Here is a 13,116-nt window from a genome sequence, read left to right on the forward strand (position 1 = left end):
GGACTTGGCGAGGGCCTCGCGACCGTTCTCTCCGGCAAAGTATTCGGCAAATCCAGTGGCGTCTCCACTTTGAAGATATGAAGACAATCTCAACATCATTTTAAACTGGGGTCAGTAGCGAAGCTGGCTCTGATTTGTGAGAATCATCTGTTCAAGCCTGCAAGATTGAATGCCACTTTCGGGGTTGGGAGAGAGAATTGGTGATCTGTTCCTGGGGCAACGGTTTGCCAGTTTATTTATATTTTTAAATAAATTTAGAGTACCCAATTCATTTTTTCCAATTAAGGGGCAATTTAGCGTGTTCAATCTACCTACTTTGCACATCTTTGGGTTGTGGGGGCGAAACCCATGCAAACACGGGGAGAATGTGCAAACACCACACGGACAGTGACCCAGAGCCGGGATCGAACCTGGGACCTCGGCGCCATGAGACTGCAGTGCCAGCACTGCACCACCGTGCTGCCCTTGGTTTGCCAGTTTAGAGGAACTGTCGGAGACGTTTGGGTTCTCGTAACCTGACTTATTCAGGTATTTACAAGTTTGCAACTTTGCAAAATAGATTTTCTTGACATTCCTTGTGGCGCTGCCAACCTGTCTAATGGAGAGGGTTCTTTCGTTTGCAGGATCGGAGGAAGGGAGCTCCTCCGGTATTTATGGACAGAAATCAGTGTCCGTAGAGGGGGTTAAGGTCAGATGGAATGAGGAATCAGGGCCCATTTTAGATGACTAGGTGTGGCGCGACGCCCTGCGGAGGGTGAACTCCACAACCTCGTGCGCAAGGCTTGGTTTAATCCAACTCAAAGTAGTTTACAGGGCGCACCTGACTGGATCCAGAATGAGTAGTTTATTTGTAGGGCTGGAGGATAAGTGTTCAGGGTGTACGGCCAACCATGTGCACATGTTTTGGTCTTATCCCATGCTTGTAAGTTTTTGGGTCTCCTTCTTTAGCACCCTGTCGCCGATTCTGAAAATTGAACTGAAGCCCTGTCCTTTTGTGGCCATATTTGGGGTGTCAGACTCGCCAGAGCTGCAGACAGGCACGGGGGCCGATGTCCTGGCTTTTGCCTTGCTGATTGCCCTGAGTCAAGTATTGCTGAGGTGAAGGTCTGGTTCTCTGCCCAGTGCCTCAGTGTGGCTGGAAAAACTGTCAGACTGCATGTTGAAAATGTAAGTGAACTCCAGTACATTTACAATATTACAAATCAAGCACTTGAGGTCATTTTGATCTCAATTTAGCGCTTATGGCAACTTAAATCTTTGCAGTATTCTGTTATCTCAGCTGGCCTGGCTGAGAGTTATAATGTCTTGATTTTTCTGCTGCTTCTAAAAATGCTTGGACAGGTCCCTCAAGTAAATTACTTACAAGGTTCTTTGTTTTAATTCCAATGCTTGTTATAACCGAGAGCATAGCTCTGGATTTGTTTATTGTCATGTGTACCAAGGCACAGTGAAAAGTATTTTTCTGCGAGCAGCTCAACAGATCATTAAGTACATGAAAAGAAAGAAAATACATAATAGGGCAACACAAAATACACAATGTAACTAGATAATGCCGGCTTTTATTTACTCTCAATTATCTGTTTAGATAGAAAATAAATTCACCATAGTCAGCTTGCACATAAAAGAAAAATTCCTCATGGCCAATGATAAACATAGAAACATAGAAGATAGGAGGAGGAGGCCATTCAGCTCTTTGAGCCTGCTCCGCCATTTGTCACAATCATGCTTGATTGTCCAACTCAATAGCCTAATCCTGCCTTCTATCCATAACCCTTGACCCCATTTGCCTCGAGTGGCATTTCTAGCTGCCTCTTGAATGTATTCAATATCTTAGCCTCAACTACTTCCTGTGGTAATGAATTCCACAGACTCACCACTCTTTGGACGAAGAAATGTCTCATCTCTGTTCTAAATAGTCTACCCCGAATCCTTAGACTGTGACCCCTGGTTCGGGACACTCCCACCATCGGGAGCATCCTCCCTGCAGCCACCCTATCTAGTCCTGTTAGAATTTTATAAATCTCTATGAGATCCCCCCTCATTCGTCTGAACTCCAGTGAGAACAATCCTAACCTAGTCAATCTCACCTCGTATGTCTGTCCCGCCATCCCCGGAATCAGCCTGGTAAACCTTCGCTACACACCCTTGAAAACAAGAACATCCTTCTTCAGAAAAGGAGACCAAAACTGCACACAATATTCTAGGTGTGGCCTCACCAAGGCCCTGTATAATTGCAACAGCACATCCCTGCTCCTGTACTCAAAACCTCTCGCAATGAAAGCCAAGGTACCATTTACACATAATGAGCACAGTTCCTATCCCTCCGATGGGCACAGGGACACGCAAAGAATGTTCTCTTTACCCCCACCCGAACATACACCTTCCTCCTTGCCTGACACCAGCCCGCACAGTTAAAGCTGCAGGGCTTGCTGTAGGTGAAATAGTGGCAGAACAGGATGAGGCCCTTGATTGGCCACTTCAGGCTCTCCATAGGCCCGTGGGTGTGTGAGTTGCCAAATGACTCCACCCCCTCTCTCTCCACTTTCTAGTAAACGTATCAAAGCACTTAGGAGGTGAAAAAAATAACTGGTTACTGAGCAGTAATGGCAGACGATTTCTAAGCAATTGTAACTTGTAGATATTGTAAATTCAATTTAGAATAAGAGTACAGAAAGCTATAAAGTGGTTGAGGTTATTTGAATGCAATACAGCACTCCAACCTTTTAATCTACCATTTTCTATGTTAAATTCTCATAATAGGTCTGATCTTGATTGGATATGATGAATAGAATTTACTGACATTAAAATTTCTAGGACATGCCACTATTTTTTTGTTAGTGGGCTAGCTAAACTGATAATACACACTAATTATTACTAGCAGTTGCAAGTTAATGCATGAAAAAATGAACAAAAACAAACATCTCTTTAAATAACTGACTTGTTCAAAATTTCAAGTATAAGTGATGGCTAAGATTTTTTTCTGTTTTAAACCAATATCCACCTATTGGCGTTAAATGAAAAGAAAGATGAGGAAGCTAAATATATTGTGATCATTTTGCTGACTTCCACTGAACACGGTGTCTAGTTCACAACAATTGACTTGTGGGGTGGCACGGTAGCACAGTGGTTAAACATGTTGCTTCACAGCTCCAGGGTCCCAGGTTCGATTCCTAGCTTGGGACACTGTGCGGAGTCTGCACGTTCTCCTCATGTCTGCGTGAGTTTCCTCCCGGGCTCTCTTTTTTCCTCCCACAGTCTAAAGATGTGCGGGTTAGGTGGATTGGCCATGCTAAACAAAAAAGATTAGGGGGTTACGGGGATAGGGTGGCGATGTCCACTTAAGTAGGGTACTCTTTCTGAGGGCCGGTCCAGACTCGATGGGCCGAATGGCCTTCTGCACTGTAAATTCTATGATTCTATGACTTAAGGTATATAAAAGTTCAACTGGAAGTACATCTGCATTCACTTTGTTCTAGCAGATATGTTTTAAGCTAGTCATGTATAATGTTACAATAAGTCACTTGGAAAATGTAAATAGAATTTGTTGAATCTGCAAAGCAAAATCAACTAGCTCCTGATTTCTATACAATGATAGCAACAAGAAAGTATAAATGTGTGGACACAGAAAGAATTGGTCTAGACCATGATGGTCAAGTAACTTTCTGCTTTGGCTCACACATGAATAATCATTTGCCAGGAATAGAAAAATGTAGAACCATATTGAAACATGACTGACTGTTCAAGGAAGGCTGGGGGGAGGGTTGGTGGGAGAAGATGGTACGGTGGAATAAAATGTTGACTACATTACTCATGGTATTGATAAATGACCTTTCTATTTAATATACTTACTGTAACAACAGTTCTAAAATTGTTGAGTCTTAAGGGACTCGATTCCTATAAATGTATGTTGCATTTTAATGTTAAATACTGAAAGATATCAGATGAGATTCTCCACCTGCCAAAGGTTTTGTTGGATCGCCTTTACTTTAATTGCTCTTAAATAAAGCCCCCCTTTTTTATTGGTTCAGTTAATGCCTTTCTAGTGTTGTTCTTCCTGAGAGCAAATCCTGCTGTTCAGATAAGTTTAGTAGTTATAAAGTTATAATAAGTTTTAGTCTTAAGTGTGTCAGCTAGTGATAATTCAGATTGCATCTGAAGAGTAGTCAGAATATATTTATAACTTAATTCGCCTTTTTCCTATTGGTAACACACTAATTTTAAGTGAAAGGTTTTGTGAGCTTTTTAGTCAGTAGTTTTCATTTTTACTTGGTGTGAGTCCCTTGGTATGTCCTATATTTGTACAATTATGTTGTTTTCCTATTCTTACATTACTTGCTTCCTGGATGGAAACCTAGCACCACCTCCTTTGAGTGCATAGATAAAAGTGAATCTAATAATCATTAAGGCTTGTAAATTCAAAGCTATTGTTGAAAAATAGACAATTGCTGAATTCAAACCCAAAAATAATGTAATAGCCAATTTGACCATGTTCAATTGTTATAAATAAATAATCAAAGCATAATATGTTGCACATTATAAGGCAATACTACTATTGTTATAAAATAAATTACTGTCTCACTGACCAGTGGAAATATTTTTCCTGATTTATGTTTTTTGGGTTTAAAAAAATCTATCTAATTTGAAGCATCAATATATCAGAACTTCTCTTGACTTTTGTTTAGAAGAATTGATCAAAGTTTGTCCTACAATTACTTCACTATGAGATGCTCAGCTGGTGAAGCCCACTCTCTAAAAGTATTTTCTTTGTTTACCAGTACATATGTAAGGATTGCAAGAAGAATTTCTGTTCATTCTGTTCAGTGATGCAAGAAAATCTACGAAGATGCTCCACATGCCATGTGTTACAACAAACCTCTTTCCAGCGTAATGAGCTCATGAAAATAAAAGTCAAAGATCTACGAGAGTATCTGAGCTTAAGAAACATACCCATAGAAACATGTCGTGAAAAAGAGGACTTGGTACAGCTTGTATTGAGCCATCATGGATCAGATGCTGATGGTGTAGACACTGAGAATATGCGTTCGTCAAGATCACAGAGTTCCCAATTTTATACTAACCCTCCTGCCACCACTTCAGCATCAGCAACACCATCTACTCAGGGGATTTTCTCCAATCAAAGATCCAGCTCAGGAACTCCAAACATACAACAGGTAGATTATGAATTTTCAAATATGTTGAATTTTGGTTTGATAAAGGTTCATTTGGGGCAGTTCTTACAAATCCATTCAGAAACATATTACTTATGTCTTTAAAACTGTTTCTTAATTTGCAAAAGTCCAGTCATTTTTAAGTATTTGAAATTATGCAACCAAAAATGCTTGTAACAAAATGGTTGTGCTGATGGTGTTCTTTGAATACATTGCACGTTTTCCAAAATATGAATGCACACTTCCAAGGCTTAGGGGACAGTCTCTTTTTCTTGACCTGCAAAGTAATTTTTTAACGTTTTTTTTTTTAGTATACAAAACAAATATAAACATGTACAAGCAGTGTGAGTAACGCAAGAGAGTATATAAGGAGTAACATTGGAATTATTTACATCAAGATCGGTTTTAACTATTTGCATAGATACACCACAGTTTCCCCTTCCTTTTCTTTTGTCCCTTCCTTGCAATGTTTGCTGTAGTAATTGTGGTTCCCTGCGTTTTGCTCTCTACCGGATTTCCCTTGGGCTTCCTGGTTGTTGGCTACAAACAGGTCTTGGAACAACTGAATGAATGGCTCCCACATTTTGTGGAAGCCTTCTTCCGACCCTCAGATAGCGAATTTGATTTTCTCCATTTGGAGAAATTATGACAGGTCGGACAGCCAGTCTGCAGCTTTGGGTGGTGCTGCTGATCGCCAGCCGAGCAGGATTCTCCGGCGGCGATCAGGGAGGCAAGGGCGTCGGCCCTCCTCCCCATGAAGAGATCTGGCTGTTCTGATATCTCGAAGACTGCCACTCTCGGTCTTGACTCCACCTTCATCCCCACCACTTTGAACATTGCCTCAAAGAAGGCTGTCGAGACCCAGCAAGTCTGGATCCAAGACCAGAACATGCGGGCGTGGTTGAACAGATGGTTCGCATCTGTCCTCCACGTACGGGGAAGAACCCGCTCATTCGGGTTCTGGTTAAATGAACTCTTTGTACTACTTTTAGCTGCAATGGCTTAGCCTTGCGCACGTGGAGGTGGGGTTGACCCTGTACATGTTTCGCTCCAGAGCCCCACCCTATTTCAAACCCCAAGTCCTCCTCCCACTTCTCCCTTGTCTCATCCGTACATGTCCCCGCAGTTCTCTTTCCCTAAGATGTCCATATTCAGTAGTTCCCAGCAGTGACTGTCTTGGTGGTCGTCGGTACGTCCTCGTTTCTTATCGGAAGTTTTTGAGTCGTAGATACCGGAGTTCGTTAGCCCCTGTCGGTTGGAATCTTTCTGTCAGTTCTTTGAGCATTGTTAACCTGCTGTTGCTGTAACCCAAAATGCTGTAGCGGTTGATTCCATGACTGGAGCATTGCCATTACCACTGGGCTAGTTGAATATTTCTTGGGTGGAGATGGGAGTGCCACCGTAGCTAGGGCATGGAGGGAGGTCCCCTTGCTGGTGTCCTTCTCCATTAGCACCCACTGCTTTTGGCTCCTTTATCCAACCCTCTCTCTGCGATCGCTGCCCAGTGGTAGTACTGTAAGTTTGGGAGGGCTAAGACCCCCTGGATCTCGTTCTCTGCAGTACATTTTTTGGGATCCTTGCATTCACCCCCCCCCCCCCCCCCAAACGAATGCACCCTCCCTGCCAGGGAAAGTGTTCCATCTCTGCAGTCCTTTTCAACTTCCTCTGTCAGGCTGGTCAGATTCCATTTGTGGACCCCTGTCCAGTTGTGGACGATTTGGATCTTCAGGTAGCGGAATTTGTGCTGGGTCTTTTTGAAAGGTAGCTCCTCCAGCTCTGCCCCTCCCCTTTGCGGGTTCACTGGGAAGATCTCGCTTTTGTTTTTTGGAGAAGGCTCCAAACTCTTTCAAGAGCGCCATGAGTCCTTCCGTACTGCTTTGTGGGTCTGAGATGTAGAGGAGCAGGTCATCTGTATGGAGCGAGACTCTGTGCTCTCTGCCTCCTCTCTGGGTCCTTTTCCAATTCTTTGCCATCCTGAGCGCGATCGTTAATGGCTCGATCGCTAAGGCAAATAGCAGTGGGGAAAGTGGACACCCCTGCCTTGTGCCCCTGTGCAACTGGAAGTACTTAGAACTGGTGGTGTTTGTCCGTATGCTTGCTGTGGGGGTGTGATACAGGGGCTTCATCCAGGAGGTGAATCCTGTTCCAAACCCGAACTGCTCCAGGTACTTCCATTCCCTTTTCTGCGTCCAGGGTGACAACCACCTCGGGTATTGTCTCCCCAGATGGGGTCATGATTACGTTCACCAGGTGCCTGATGTTCAAAGTTAGCTGTCTACCTTTGACAAAGCCTGTCTGGTCCTTTGCGACCACCTCTGGCACGCAGTCCTCCAGCTTTTGGGCCAGGAACTTGGCCAGTATTTTTGCATCTACGTTTAGTAGCGAGTTGGGTCTGTAGGAACCACACTCTGTTGGGTCCTTGTCTTTTTTTAGGTATCAGTGAGATTGAGGCTTGTGCTAATGTAGGTGGCAGTGTGGCCCTCGCAAGCGAGCCTGTGAACATCTTCCGCAGGTGCGGGGCCAGTGCCGTCGCAAATCTTTTGTAGAAGTTAGCTCGGAAACTGTCCGGTCCTGGCACCTTCCCCGTCTGCATGAAGCTAGTACTCTCCATGACCTCTCAGTTCTAGCGGTACGTCCAGGCCCCGTTTCCTGTCCTCTCCCACGACCAGCAGGCCCAGTCCATCAAAGAACAGCTTCATCCCCGAGTCCCCTGCTGGGGGCTCCTTGGTGTACAGCCCCTGGTAGAAGTTCTCAAAGGCCTTGATGACCTTGTCCTGTTCCCCTACTGATTTGCCTCTGCTATCCCTAATTCAGGCAATCTCCCTCGTGGCTGCCTGCTTTCTCAGCTGGTGGGCCAGCAAGTGGCTGGCCTTATCTATTTGTTCATACAGGGTCCCACGTGCCTGGCGGAGTTGGTGCACTGCTTTACTTGTGGAGAGCAGATCAAAGTCCATCTGTAGCTATTTTCTCTCTGCCAGGAGCTCTACGGTCGGGGCCTCGGAGTATTGCCGGTCCACCTCCAATATGGAGTCAACTAGCTGTTGCCTCGCTGCACTCTCTTCCCTGTCCCTTTGTGCTTTAAAATTGATAATGTATCCCCTGGCCTTCAGCGCCTCCCAGAACATGAGACCTCCCCATTCTGGTTACTAGTAATATATTCATCTATGGCCTGTGATATGTTCTCGCAAAAACCCTCATCGGCCAGGAGTGCCGTGTCCAATGTCCATGGGGGGGCGTGGGTCCGGCCCGTCTTCAACCTCCCATCCATATAGTATGGAGCGTGGTCGGAGATTACGATCGCAGAATAATCTGCCTCACCAGCCATGATGTACTGTCCCCTGGATCCATAACTGTCTTTGTTGCCGTGAACTTTGACCTCTTATTTAGCAAAATGGCTACCCCCCTGGCCCTCATCCCGTAGCAGGAATCCCACCCAGCTCTTCCTTACCCACATTCGGTCCTTTTCCCTCAGTTGTGTCTCTTGGAGGAGGAAGACTATGTTGGCTTTCATGTTTCTCAGGTGGGTGAAGACTCTGGATCTTTTCACTGGGCTGTTAAGTCCCCTAACATTCCAGGTGACTATCCTGTAGAGGGGCTTTTGTCCCCTACTCCTGTGGGATCAACCATAATTACTTAATGGACATAATTACCTCCGTGCTTTCCCTTTGTTAGGGGGCTGCCCAAAATGGCCGCGGTCACTTTTCTCCCCATGAGGTCGGGCCCCTGGACTCCGGGGTTTCCCTTTGCCCAGGGACTCTCCCAAGTGGTTGCTTGCAGCACCACTTTGTTCTAAGTCGCCACATGTGGCCTGCTGTAGCCAGTGTAATGTCCTCCATCTTTCCTCATCTATTTCTTCCTTACGGTAGTGTCCCCCCGCCAATCCTGTTTCTTTCCCAGCTTACCCCCTGTCTCCGCTTTTTCCAACCCCTGCCAGGCCCTTTCCCCCTTGCCGGAGACGCACCGCGGGTTCTTGCCTTCTCATGAATCACGGTTGTGTTGTTAGAGTCACGTTCTGCGGGCTTCTCTGCTGCCGCTTTTCCAGCCCGTGCTCTGCAACGAACTTGCTGCGCTTGCAGGGACCATGAAAAAGTGCTCTCTGTCTTGGCATGTGACCCAGAACTTGGCTGGGTACAACATTCCAAACGTTATGCTGTTCTTGTACAGCACGGCCTTTGCTTTGTTACATTCGGCCCAGCGCTTGACCAGGTCAGCCCGAATGTCTTGGTATATCCAGATCTTGTGTCCTTCCCAGTTGCAGTTTTTGGACTGCCTGGCCCAGTGCAAGATTCTCTCCCAGTCTTGGTACCAGCGCATTTTCGCAATTATCGCCCTCGGCTGGTCCCCGGCTTTGGCTTTGGTCGGAGCGACCAGTGTACTCTGTCTACTTCTGGTGGGTTGGGGAAGCGCTCCCCTCCCACCACTTTACCCAGCACTTGGGCCATGTATTTTGTGGGATCCCTACCCTTGATCCCCTCTGGTAGGCCCACGATTCACAAGTTCTGACCCTCGACCGATTCTCTTGGTCTTCAACCTTTCCTTTCAGGTTGACTTGTGTCGCAGCCAGCCTCGCTACCTCCTTTTCCAGGGTGACGATCCGGTTGCCCTGGTCCGTTGTGGCTTTTTCCAGGTCTTTGATCGTCGTCTCCTGGGCCTCCAGTCGCTTTTTGGCTCTGTCCACGGCCAACCGCATGTGCACCAGAACTTCGGCCACTGCGCCCTTCACCACAGCCTGAATGTCCGACTTTGTCTCATCTCTATGTTCCCTCAATGCTCTTTTTTTAACCGACAATTTTATTGAGGTATTTTTGGCATTGTAAACAGTAACAATATACATTAGTGTGCAGATACCAATTACATAAAACATAGTGCAAATAACAGTACCCCTCTCGCAAATAGACCCGCCTATTCTTCCCTCCTACTCTACACTATTCTACCCTATAACATTCAATGGCATTACCATCGCCTAATCCTGCACATCGAAATCCTGGGGGTTACCATTGACCAGAAATGGATTTGGACTAGCCATATCCAGCAGAGGGCAGCAGGATCCAGCAGAGGGCAGCAGAGCAGAGCTTCTGATTGGCTGTTCCGGGGAGATTTGCATACGTGCAGTGCGGTCAGCGTAAGTTGAAGGTGCACCTGCATCAGTGACCCGAGGAGTTCGACGGAAGGTGAGCATCCAGCAGAGGGCAGCAGAGCAGAGCTTCTGATTGGCTGTTCCGGGGAGATTTGCATACGTGCAGTGCGGTCAGCGTAAGTTGAAAGTGGTTTGTGAAGGGGCTGTTCTCGAGTGACAGCTTTACCCGAAACACTACTTACGTAGTGTCTCCCACCCATCCTCCTCCTCTAACCAAAAAAAGCTCTGTCCGTTGGATTGCTAAACTAACAAGCTTTTTATTTTTTTATTTTTCAGTAGTTGGGAAGTTAGTTCAGTGGGAATGGAGGCTAGGGCAGTTGAATGTTCCTCCTGCAGAATGTGGGAGGAAAGGGTCACCTCTCGTGTCCCTTCTGATTACATCTGCGGGAAGTGCACCCAACTCCAGCTCCTCGAGAGCCGCATTAGGGACCTGGAGCTGGAGCTGGATGAACTTCGGATCATTCGGGAGGCGGAGGAGGTTATTGAGAGGAGTTATAGGGAGGTAGTCACACCTCAGGTAAAAGAAGAAAGTAGATGGGTTACCGTCAGGGGAGGCAGAGGGAACCGGCAGGCAGTGCAGGGATCCCCTGTGGTCGTTCCCCTCTATAACAAGTATACCATTTTGGATACTGTTGCGGGGGACGACTTACCAGGGGTAAGCAATAGGGCGCAGGTCTCTGGCACAGAGTCTGTCCCTGTTGCTCAGAAGGGAAGGGAGAAGAGGAACAGAGCACTTGTCATTGGGGACTCCATAGTTAGAGGAACAGACAGGAGGTTCTGTGGGAACGAAAGAGACTCACGGTTGGTGTGTTGCCTCCCAGGTGCCAGGGTTCGTGATGTCTCTGATCGTGTTTTTGGGATCCTTAAGGGGGAGGGGGAGCAGCCCCAAGTCGTGGTCCACATAGGTACCAACGACATAGGTAGGAAGAGAGATGGGGATTTGAGACAGAAATTCAGGGAGCTAGGGTGGAAGCTGAGAGCTAGAACAAACAGAGTTGTTATCTCTGGGCTGTTACCCGTGCCACGTGCTAGCGAAGTAAGAAATAAGGAGAGAGAGGAGTTGAACACGTGGCTACAGGGATGGTGCAGGAGGGAGGGTTTTGGTTTCCTGGATAATTGGGGCTCATTCTGGGGTAGGTGGGACCTCTACAAACAGGATGGTCTTCACCTGAACCAGAGGGGTACCAATATCCTGGGAGGGAGATTTGCTAGTGCTCTTCGGGGGGGTTTAAACTAATTCAGCAGGGGGATGGGAACCTAAATTGTAGTCCCAGTGTACAGGATGTTGAGAGTAGTGAGGTCAGGGATAGGGTTAAAAGTTCGAAAGAGGGCACCGGCAAGCAGGACGCTGGTTTGAAGTGTGTCTACTTCAACGCCAGGAGCATCCGGAATAAGGTGGGTGAGCTTGCAGCATGGGTTGGTACCTGGGATCTCGATGTTGTGGCGATTTCGGAGACATGGGTAGAGCAGGGACAGGAATGGTTGTTGCAGGTTCCAGGATTTAGATGTTTCTGTAAGAACAGAGAAGATGGTAAAAGAGGGGGGGGTGTGGCATTGTTAATCAAGGAAAGTATTACGGCGGTAGAAAGGACGCTTGAAGACTCGTCTACTGAGGCAGTATGGGCCGAGGTTAGGAACAGTAGAGGAGAGGTCACCCTGTTGGGAGTTGTCTATAGACCTCCGAATAGTCCCAGAGATGTAGAGGAAAGGATTGGAAAGATGATTCTTGACAGGAGCGAGAGTAACAGGGTAGTTGTTATGGGGGACTTTAACTTTCCAAATATTGACTGGAAATACTATAGTTCGAGTACTATAGATGGGTCAGTTTTTGTGCAGTGTGTGCAGGAGGGTTTTCTGACACAGTATGTAGACAGGCCAACAAGGGGCGAGGCCACATTGGATTTGGTACTGGGTAATGAACCCGGCCAGGTGTTAGATTTAGATGTAGGTGAGCACTTTGGTGATAGTGATCACAACTCGGTTATGTTTACTTTAGCAATGGGCAGGGATAGGTATATACCGCAAGGCAAGAATTATAGCTGGGGGAAAGGCAATTATGATGCTATTCGGCAAGATTTAGGAGGTATAGGATGGGGAAGGAAACTGCAGGGGATGGGTACAATCGAAATGTGGAGCTTTTTCAAGGAACAGCTACTGCGTGTCCTTGATAAGTATGTACCTGTCAGGCAGGGAGGAAGTTGTCGAGCAAGGGAGCCGTGGTTTACTAAGGAAGTTGAAGCACTTGTCAAGAGGAAGAAGAAGGCTTATGTTAGGATGAGACATGAAGGCTCAGTTAGGGCACTTGAGAGTTACAAGTTAGCCAGGAAGGACCTAAAGGGAGAGTTAAGAAGAGCGAGGAGAGGACACGAAAAGTCGTTGGCGGATAGGATCAAGGAAAACCCTAAGGCTTTCTATAGGTATATCAGGAACAAAAGAATGACTCGAGTAAGATTAGGGCCAATCAAGGATAGTAGTGGAAAGTTGTGTGTGGAATCAGAGGAGATAGGGGAAGCATTAAATGGATATTTTTCGTCAGTGTTTACACTGGAGAAAGACAATGTTGTCGAGGAGAACACTCAGGTTCAGTTGACCAGGCTAGATGGAATTGAGGTTCAAAAGGAGGAGGTGTTAGCAATTTTAGAAAATGTCAAAATAGATAAGTCCCCTGGGCCAGATGGGATTTATCCTAGGATTCTCTGGGAAGCCAGGGAGGAGATTGCTGAGCCTTTGTCCTTGATCTTTATGTCGTCTTTGTCGACAGGAATAGTGCCGGAAGACTGGAGGATAGCAACTGTTGTCCCCTTGTTCAAG

At 46.4% G+C, this 13,116-nt stretch overlaps 1 protein-coding gene across 4 annotated transcripts in view; it reads left to right on the forward strand.

Moving 5' to 3' along the window:
• rnf34a (ring finger protein 34a) overlaps positions 1-13,116 on the forward strand; it is an 85,781-nt gene that overhangs the window by 18,908 nt on the left and 53,757 nt on the right. For all 4 annotated transcript variants that reach the window (XM_038789470.1, XM_038789461.1, XM_038789480.1 and 1 more), the window contains exon 3: positions 4,776-5,171. In XM_038789470.1, the coding sequence (XP_038645398.1) occupies positions 4,776-5,171 (396 nt within the window). The remainder of the gene's footprint in view (positions 1-4,775; positions 5,172-13,116) is intronic.

Source organism: Scyliorhinus canicula, chromosome 1 (assembly GCF_902713615.1).
Source record: "Scyliorhinus canicula chromosome 1, sScyCan1.1, whole genome shotgun sequence".
In the NCBI taxonomy this organism is placed as follows: Eukaryota; Metazoa; Chordata; class Chondrichthyes; order Carcharhiniformes; family Scyliorhinidae; genus Scyliorhinus; species Scyliorhinus canicula.